General features: G+C 42.4%; 1 protein-coding gene across 4 annotated transcripts; it reads left to right on the top strand.

The window, feature by feature from the left end:
• Nucleotides 1-4,744: 4,744 nt before the first annotated feature.
• MRPS33 (mitochondrial ribosomal protein S33) lies at nt 4,745-9,839 on the top strand. Of its 4 annotated transcripts, none has more exons than XM_082498539.1 (3): nt 4,745-4,796; nt 7,372-7,627; nt 9,318-9,839. In XM_082498539.1, the coding sequence occupies exons 2-3, from the start codon at nt 7,413-7,415 to the stop codon at nt 9,421-9,423; spliced, it is 321 nt and encodes a 106-aa protein (XP_082354665.1). In that variant the 5' UTR covers nt 4,745-4,796; nt 7,372-7,412; the 3' UTR covers nt 9,424-9,839. The 4 variants fall into 4 exon arrangements, with proteins under 4 accessions (XP_082354665.1, XP_082354667.1, XP_082354666.1 ...); XM_082498541.1 differs by lacking the exon at nt 4,745-4,796 and adding an exon at nt 5,171-5,381; XM_082498540.1 differs by lacking the exon at nt 4,745-4,796 and adding an exon at nt 6,129-6,195.
• Nucleotides 9,840-10,178: the final 339 nt, after the last annotated feature.

Raw genomic sequence — 10,178 nt, 5'->3', positions numbered from 1 at the left:
AGAAATATTCCTTCTCTTCAGTCTTAAGTACTTCATTTAGATCACTGATCATTTATTCTGACATATTGTTGAACTACAAATTAGTCAGTCTAAATGACAAGCATGTAGATGTGTGGCAATCTACAGTGTCCTCCCCTCACTTGCCTGTTCAGCCTCATGCACCCCGTTACACTGAACAGCTCATCTGCCATTAAAAATGGATGTGCTACAGTTCTTCTAGAGAACTGTCAATACCATTTCAGGCATCAGTCCGAGGACATCAGAGGAGAGAGAGGAAGAGCACTTGCTCTCTTTCCCCAGGAGGTGGGAAGTCTGCCTCAACAGCCCAGCTCTTTGGGAAAGCAATAAGCTCAAGATGCCAACTGGCTTTGAAAAATAATTTCTACTTTTCTTTTATGCTGCATCTCCCTCCCAAGTGCTTCCAGTGTTAGATAGCTGGAGCGGCAGTATTTAATAGCTGCATCATTGTAGATTTCACTCTGTGGCACTAGTTTGATAAGTTATTTTAAAGTCAAAATATCCTTCAAGTGCCCACCCAAAGTCTGTCAGTCTTAATACAACACATTCTCTCCAGAGGGATTTGCACTGCTAGTCTCCATGGCTCAACATGAATCGCTGCACAACAAAATACAATTGAAGTTCACCAATTAATCATGATCACATAAAAAATTAATAACAAATGTATTCTAAACACAGATGTAGTCAATGCAGTTCTACCAAATGCTCAGAGGGTCCTTCTACTTGACTCAGATGAAGATGATTTTGTTCCCTCGTGTCAATATTTATAACGAGAAAACGTTAGAGATTGTTTTACAGCATGAGATTATAGTTCTAAGCATAAGACTTAGGAGTGAAGTTGATTAGTGTGCCATACAGGAACTACTCAAATGCCTCATTTCCAAGATCAAATGAAACAAGTTCAGACTCTTTTTTTCCTCGTAAGTATCAATAAGTAAGCACCAATGAGCAAACTGGCATCCTGATCTTTTTTCTTTCTGGATATACCTTTGCCTTCTCAGGACTAACTCACTGTTGCTCAAGTGTTGCTTTTTGTCAAAAACCTACCTTAAGGCTATTCAACATTCAGTTATAACTAAAATACATACACAAGAGGATTAACCAGGTAAGTAATTCCCGATCACTATTGATCAAATAAAATAATTCCAGATCAAATTACTGCCAACTCTTTGTAAACAGGCCTTCCCTGTTATTTTATCATGAGGTCCTTTCCCCCTTTTTTTTTGCTGCTCTGCATGTGCTCCATGCATGTTTCTTCAGTCCCTTGATTTCTTTCCTTCACAAAAGTGCCCATGCAGAGAATGCCTGTGCTGTCTCTGAGCTCCACGTCAACTCACTCTCCTTTAACTCCTTGCTACGGTTTTACCTTTTTCACTCATCCATCTGCCACTGATTTTCTTCTAAATAATTACTGATGAGTCAAAACACTTTGCTTTATTTACAACAAAAAGCAAAAAGCTCAGGAGGATTAACATGTCCATAGAGTTCAGCTCATCACAAGCCCGTTCCTGTTGTCAGCCTCTGCTGCATTCCCTTTTATTATCATCCCCTAGCGTGCCAAGTCTAATTTGGACTGTGAAAACTTCAGAGTAGGAACGTTCACTTTATGTGTCCAAAAGAGTCCATGCACACTTACGGCACTACATAAATAGCATAAATAGCATTGGTCTGATTAGAGAGCTGGCTTTGCAGAGCGGCCTGTACGCCACCAGCTTCAGGAATGGGAGGTCTGACTCTTGTGCACCCTGTCTCCATAACCACCCCATCACTCTGCACTACCATGACAGTGGATGAGGTTCACAGGGATGAAGGAGCAGGACATAACTGTCTTCCACTCCTGTCGCCTCTTCACAGCAATAACTAAAAAATTCAGCAAAGAAATACCTTCTGTGACTGGAGGCACAGTAATAAAGAGCTTGGGCAGCAGTTCAGCCATCATCCTGAATGTTAAGAACTAGCAACTAAAACAGGAGTGCAGCGCTGGTGGTAATTATTCCCGGGGATGCATGTTACAGCACTGCTAGGCAGCCAGACTGGCCTGTCTAACTTGTTCTCATAGTGTGCATCATCTCAGGGAGAGTGACATGGACAAAGTCCTCCACAGTGAAAAGCAACTCCCCTGCAGAACCTAGGGAGACACAGTCCCTCAGATGAGGTGCGCAAGATGGTTTACCGCTACCTGGACTGCAACACTGACTGTCCTCCACCTCTGCAAATGTGCAGATGTGTGGTCACTTTGTTGACGGTTGTGACCTTGGTGTTCCTTCCTGAGTGCCTGCACGCTGCCTTACTGGTGAACACGCCAACCCTGGCTGGGTGCTTTGCAAGCAATTCTCCTCTTAACCACAGTAATAACAGTGATATAATAAAGAAAATATGCTCCTGTGAGGGCACATTTTTACTCTATTCCTGGCCTCAGATTTAATAATATTTGCATGATATTGGACAACTGACAGGAGAAACCATTGATTTTAGAGGGAAAAGGGCAGAAGAAATGAACTAATGCAGACCTGTTCATACATGTGTGCTTCCATCGCACCAAAAAAAAAAAAGCCATGCTGGAGCTCTTCACATCCACAGAGTTAAACGTTTGTGTTCCTGCAAGGTTTGGCAACACCACCGGGTCTCTGAAGAGAAAATCTCTGTATTGTGACTCCTTCCTTGTGCTTTAGAGCTGTGATGTGTTAACCATGAATAAGAAAGTCAGTTTGCCTACTGCCCTGACCAGGAACTGCAGTAATTCTCACATCAGCTTAATCCACTAAATGTCTCTGCACTGAAACTCAGCAGAGTAACTTTAGACAATCAGACACCAGGCTGATAATGCTGCTGGAAAACAGAAACGGAACCAGAATCACTCTCTTTGGTCCATTTTTAGAGAAATCAATAGTTTGAGGGAAGCAGGAAGGTGTTTTTCAGTGGTCTGTGTGCCACTTCTCTGAGTTTGGGTAATATGCAAGAAGAATTGGATATTTTCATTGATGAGAAGAAATGAGACCAAACTGATGTAATTACTGAAATGGGCAGGATGATTTACCAAATAGGAATATTCAAATATTCTGCCACAATGCTTTTAAACAAATAAAGACATTTGGAGATCCGAGAAGTTAACTGTACATACTAAACCACCATCGTTAATTTAGAGCTGCAGAGACAATAACTTGTCCCAATTAACCCTGTTGGAGGGGTGGAATACAGTGGAGATGCCTACAGAGAATCTGACCACTTACTTCTCCAATGTACAAAAAGAGTGCTCAATTTGGAGCTGTATGAGGAAAAAAACCCAAATAGCCAGCAGCCGTGTCTCGTTAGTTTGTAAAACTTATTTTCTGTGACAGAAGTTATTCCAGTCTATGTGGAATAAGTATTTTGGAACTCATAATGTTTAAACAATTTAATCATGGGATGCAAAAAGTGGTGGTTGCTTAGAAGCCAGCAATCACAATTTGATTATGATAAGTGAAAAAGGACCGTCCCAGCCAGGGAAACACTCTCCTACACACACAGAGATGCTCCAGAAAGACTATTTCCATCAAGATGAGAGAAATGATGAGAAAAATATGATTCAAAAATAGAGATAGAAATGTAATGAGAATTCTTATGATCTTACTCCATAGTCTAAAAGTCATGACTGCATAATTAACAAAAATGGCCAGTTTGGGCTCAGCACTGGGATCAAGGAAACATTCAGAAGTTAAAAACATAATACAGAATAATGTGGTATGGCAAAAATATAGGGAAAATATTCTGGAGTATAAAAAAAATTAAGACTACAGAAAATGCCTGAGTGATGTTACTACAGACAGTAAAGTGGGGAGTGCAACAATGCTGAGGTGTATGACTAGATGGAGATAGTAAAATCTCACAGAAGTGACAGAAATGGTAAAAACTTTATTAACTAGTAAAAAAAAAGCAGATTTTTTCAGTCTTAATAAGGAATATGGTAAACAACATCTATTAGAACAAACATTTTTAAATTAGGATATCTAGGGAACTTTTGCACAACAATCCTTGAAGAACTGGCAAAAGAAATCTCAGGAATGTTAATTCTAATAAATCTTGGAATGTGAAGGATATTACAGAAGATCATGCTAATATTCAAAAAGGGGCAAGAAAGATGACCAGGGTGCATAGACCATGAGACTGATCTGCCCCAGGGCAGGCATGGATGACAGAAAATTAATCAAGGACAGACTAAGGACTAACAATGTATTTCATGATAGTTAATACACACTCTTCTAGAAAACAGATTCAGCCAGACAAACCCAATTTCACTCTTTGATGGCATTACACGTTCAGCTTATAAATGTAATCACATAATTGTCATTTACTCAGATGTTTGCACAGAGCCTCACTTAGTACCTCCTGGCACTGATTAAAAATTAGCATAAATCGAGCACCGGGAAGACTCGGGGGGGGGGGGGGGGAGGAGCTGGCGGCTTGCCAGAAGCGGCAGTGGTGAGAGAAGCCTGAGGATACCCAGTGCCCAGCCTCAGGGGTTTCCCGCTGCTCCCCCCGGTCCCAGTTTGGGGGGATATGACGGTGAGTGACCCCGAGGAGCGGGCAGGGGGGAATCCCATCACCTCCGAGGCACCCCAACAAAATGGCGCTCGGTGACGCGACAGCGAAGGGGATCTCGCCGCAGCCCAGCAATACCTGCCGCTCCCCAACGGCCGCCTCGCCCCGCCCTGCGCCTCACGCAGCCCTACGTCACCCGCCGCGACGCCAGGGCGGGGTAGACACCGCGTATGCGCCGCGGCGGACGCCAGGGCGGAGGGGTGAGCGGGGAGGGAGGGAGGGAGGGAAGAGGAGGAGGAGGGTATGGCTGCCTAGTCTTGCTGTCCTTGGAGGGGAAAGGGGGAGCGGGGCTTGGGGATGTGCGCGGAAAGAGGGGCAAATGGGCTCCGGGCTCTCGTCCTGGGAGGGTTTGGCCGAGCTCGGGCCGCCTCTCGGGCTCTGGGGTGGGCCCTGCGGGTACTGCCGGGCGGGTAGCGCGGGCCTGTGGCAGTGGGGAACCGTTGGCGGCTGTTATGCGGAGGCGCGGTTGGAGCCCGCGGGTGGGTTTCCACGCGTGCCCTCCCGGAGGGAAGGAAGGAAGGCGGCGGAGCTGGAGGGCACAGGGCTGCGCTGGGCCCTGCCGGGCTCGGGTGCCCCTCTGGCCAGGTGGTGGTCTGGGGCAGCTTTCATGTTCCCTGCGTGGTCATGGAAAAATCAAAAGTAATTCTGGAAACGGGAAGCTCTCCCGGTAGATGCAAAGTGAGAAGGAAGCGGTCTGAGACAAGCTAGCAAATCGGGAAGAACAAAACCCCCAGCAAAGGATGGGAAAGCAAGGCTTTGAGGAGCAATAAGGAGTGGGGAAGCAGGTGAAGAAGCAGCACGGCATGGTGGGTTTAGTTGGTGTGTTAATGACCAGTAGGTGATCCTGAAAATATCATTGCTGTAAGTGACAAGAACAAAACTGTTCTGCCAGCATCTCACAGAATCAGAGGTCACCCTAAAACAGGCTTTGGATAGCTCTGGCACTTGGGATTTTGTAGCTTTTGTCTTTCGTATCCCTCAAATGTTCTTAGACTGGCAAGGATTAACAGGCCTTCAGCCTTGGCGTGGGCTATTTAGATTCGTTTAGCAATTCTGAAGTGAAAAGCAGGTCCCTCAGACCACTGTTTTGTGTTTATTAGGAGCTAGAGGTATCTTCATTTTAAGGCTGCAGTTGGAAGTGATTAAACAAGTTTTGTGTTCGATTAGAGTCTGGTGATATTTTCAGAGCGATGATGTGATGAAGAGTTTTGGGGACAATTTGTTGCAATTTGGGGACAATATCTCTGAATGTAGGAATTAGTACTGGTTGTTCTGAAATGGATGATTTAGCAAGACTTGGTGATGGTTCCCCCATGTAATAAATACTCAAGTCGAAGTACTGCCCTGCTTTTGGGTCACCCTGCAGTCATTTAAGAGTGTCTATCTTCTCACACTAGGTCTGCTGCCTTAACTTGAGGTCTCTGACACTTGACCTTCCTTTTTGTTACTCTTTCCACTCTTCCATTATTCTCTTTGACTCAGATTACTTGGATTATTTTCATGCTTGATTTTTTTCCCCGCTTCCTTTCTAGTGCTTTGTGTATGGGAGTAAATCAAAGTAGATGATTGTACATCGGGTCCTCCAGTGGGTAGACATATGTAAGTGAGGTTATGAATACTTCAGATTTGTGTTATTAAACAACAGGCTCCCTGTTATCATACTAAAATGAAGTTAGCCCAGTCCTGCTGATTACTCTTGTCCATGCTCTTTAATTTTTTATGCTCAGCTGTGCAATACTTCTTAAAACAAGAATTTTACACTTTAACATAAAGTAGTGCACTTGAACTTGAAGTCTCTGGAGACTTATGTCATCACTTATTCAAAAAGGCACAGTACAGGCAACATACAGCTTCAAATACAAGATTATGGGACTCTTATTCTTGTCTACTGTATCCCATTCTGCAAAGAAAAAGTAAAGTAAAGATGCAAAGAAGAGGAAAAATGGGGAGGGGTAGGAAAGGTGAGAGAAATCCCTTGTCCACACTCCTTTAAGAGAGTGGGAATGTCATCTCTGGTGGTGTAATAGCAATGGTTTTGTCCTCAGAGCATTTTTTGTTGCAGAGGTGTCTTTAGGTGGGAGATGGCTGAAAGAGAATGGGAAGCTTGGAGAAAAAAAAAGAATATAGGAAGAGACAGAAAAGAGAATGGAGTAAAAGCTGATTGAAACGATCAAAGAAAGGGATTTGTGATGAGAAAGACCTGCGTGCTTCATACAGAGAAACGTGACTTACTTATTTACTTTTACAGTTAAAAGGCCACTTTTGCTAGATGAACTGTAACAATATTCATACAATGGTTTAAAATTGGGTGAGGAATTTTCATGAGGAAAAAATTCCAGGTTGCTTCCTGAATATGTTTAAGTGCTGACTTACGTTGTGCCTGTGTAGAAGTTGGAGGCATCGCAGTGGGCCCATTTTTGGCAGAGTTCACACTGTAATTGTTCCTGTGACTGGAGATTAAAGGTAGCCTTAAGCAAGCTGAGTGGGATCTGCTAATAAACTAGGCGTGGTGAATTGTGATTGAGTGTAGGTACTTTTATAGTCCGTATTCCTGTCTGTAGTGGCCTAGTTAGGCTGGTAATTGTACCTGAATTAGTGTAGACATTCTTTATATGCAGGATTATGTACTGAGAATTAGACTGACTTCACACAAGGAATGCGTGACTTCAAACATGTGATCAGTCTATGATGAGTTGTTTTGTTTGACTAAATTCTGGGATAGCTTGCAATACTCAGCCATCTTAGAGTTGTGGCCTTTTGTGTTTACTTTTTCAGGAAGGTCCATCTGTTTGTGTGTGCCCACTCTTCCCTGGGAGATGTCCAATGTTTCCAGTTATGCCCTTCGAATGGCCCGGCTGAGTGCTCAGATATTTGGAGAAGTTGTCAGGCCAACTGACTCAAAATCTATGAAAGTAGTGAAGTTATTCAGTGAGCAGCCTTTAGCCAAGCAGAAGGAGGTCTACAGCTGGTATCCTCCTCACAACACCTACTATGCCCTCATGAAGAAACTCCGTTACTTTGGTCTCTACAGGTAATCTCTGTGCTTATAGGGTGGGAGCAGGACTGGGGATGGGAAAAGGATGGGTGTGAATTTTGTTAAAGTTTTTTCCTTGAGGAAAAAAGGAACATAGAAAAAGGTTTAGTTCAGAATATGGTGCATGTGGAAATATGCACTTGATTGTTGCACTGAGGGCAAGGAGAGCAAAATAAGTGACTACTGTGGAAATAACTTTTACCATACCTTTTGTGAGAAAGACTTTAGGTGTAGTTATGGGCAACCAGTTATTTAAAAATAGTTCTTGCTTTGGCTTTGTGGGGAAGGGAAGAGCTTCTTGACAGACGAGAGATGGGTCTGTAGTTCTGAATATGGCAAATCAACGTGCTACAAAAAGGTGATGTTACCTTAATGCAAAAATTGCACTAAGACAATCTTACCATATATTCTTTAATCATTCAACAGCTAATAAGTGAAATTTAGAAGAGAAGGAAAGTTTGTGTTAGGCTAGAGGGGCTTCTTGTCCTTTAAAATCAGTTAAGTTAAATTCAGATATGGTTTAAATAACTTTGTTAATTACAACTTCATCCAAACCAGTTGTCTAATTTATAAATCAATTTCCACAGCCCTGAGTAGGAAAAATTGCACTGCTAAAGAACATCAGCAGGAGTCAAATGCAAACCTTTGACTTCAGTCAGGTAACACTAAAAAAATCCCTTAAGTGAGGCTGCTAACCCTGTGAAGTCAAAACAGACTAATTTGTATTGCTAATATGACAAGACTAGCCATCAAGGATTGCGCCCAGGATGCTCTTGGTTTAGGAGGGCATGCAAATTCTTTCACAGAAAGCCTCAAAGACATGGTAATGTTCTTTATTCCTTCCCCTCCTAATCTCAAGTTCCTTCTCTAGCTGCTCTGTAGACAGAGAGGTTGTAGAGGATCGGGTTTGCTGGTGAGAAATAGGTAATGAAGAGTTGTAGCGTAAAAGGGCCTGATAATAACTTGCAAGTTTCTTTTTTAGAAAAGTTGTGTTTAAAAATAGCAGTGCAGTAATCTTAGGTCACTTAGGATGCAGTTGTGACTCTTGAAAAATACCTTTGCACTGAAAAATATGGGGACAGAGATTAAAGAGAATTTATTAGAACATTATTGAGGATTCATTATCTCTGCCAGCCCCTTTATCCTCCTTCCTGTTTTATTCTCCTATTAAGATTCTACCAGTAGCTGATGCTTTCTTCATAACTCATTCTTAAAGTCACCTGAGAGCAGTGTCGTGTACTGTAATTACTGCTCAGCATGCCCCTGTTTTCTTAGAAACTAATGACCTGAACTTAGTATCTAGCACAGAAACACAATGTGCTATTGCTAGACTGCTGAGCTAGATGAGAAGGGGGAAATTTTCATTCTTGTCTCTTGCTGATTTTTATATTCTGCTGCTCATTTAAACACAGTGGATCGATAAATGCGATGGAAATAATATATATGCACACACCATTTGTTGCTGAAAAGGGCAACCTTGTTAGTTCTGAAAGTACCAGAGGAAATTTTTCATGTTCAGTCCAAAATTACTGCTAGCAGTAATACCGAATGCGTTGCAGTGAGTTTCAATGTGGACTTCACCATTAAAAAGTTTTGAGCTTTTTTGTTACCATGTAGTTCAAAGAACCTTTCACATCTACGTATTCCAAGAAACAGAGTAAACTTTTTTTTTTCCTCCCCTGTCTAGGGATGAGCATCAAGACTTTAAGGAGGAGATGAGGCGATTGAAAAAGCTCCGTGGGAAGGAAAAACCAAAGAAGGGGGAAGGAAAGAGAGCTCTGAAGAAGAAATAGTGCCACTTGGACAATGTAATGAACTACTCTGGAAATGCAGGAGAACAGCTGTAACCCAGACTTTCTGTTCCCAGCTGGAGAGGGCTTGGCATGTGAGCTGCGTCTGGGGTACAAGAAACGCTGTGGAATACTGGTGTCAACCTCGGGAGTACACTTGGGTCTTTGTGGTTTTATTGTTTTTTAATTTCTGTAGTTTAAATATACTGTATATTGTAGCACGTTACTTTGTCAGAGCCCTCTCTTACCCAAGTAGTAAAAACAATAGTAAAAAATAAGTGCTCAGTGTTTTTCTTGCAAACACCTGTAGCTGTTTCAGTTTTTCTGGATCTGGAAAATTGTTTTTCATTGTTTTACTTTCTTGGATTAAGTTCAACACTGTTTTGCATGTGGCCACAAAAAAAAAGGTTTCTTGCTGCTTGTCATCTTGCCTATTAAAATGAGTTTCACTTCAGGTACCTTTAGTAGTAGGGTTTTTTTAAGTTGCTGTGAGAATCTATTGTTCTGCACTTTGCGCTGGACAATACTTCATGGTCCGTTACCTGGCCACAGCACTCTTATTGTGCCCGGAATACTTAGATACCGCAACAGAAGAGGCTGAAATATGAAGGCTCAAACTGTTTTCCACTTTGAGACCCCCTACTAATTAAAATACTGTTACAAAAGGATTTGGAATTTATTTTGATTGCTTGGAGGCATGTATGAAGTACTTCATAAGGTGATGAACAGTTTTACTGGTATTCAGTATGTGGTTTTAT

This window comes from Vanellus vanellus (assembly GCF_965231255.1).
Source record: "Vanellus vanellus genome assembly, chromosome: 1".
Taxonomy (NCBI): domain Eukaryota; kingdom Metazoa; phylum Chordata; class Aves; order Charadriiformes; family Charadriidae; genus Vanellus; species Vanellus vanellus.
The sequence above is the reverse complement of the archived record's forward strand: the minus strand, read 5'-3'. Positions and strand labels throughout refer to the sequence as shown.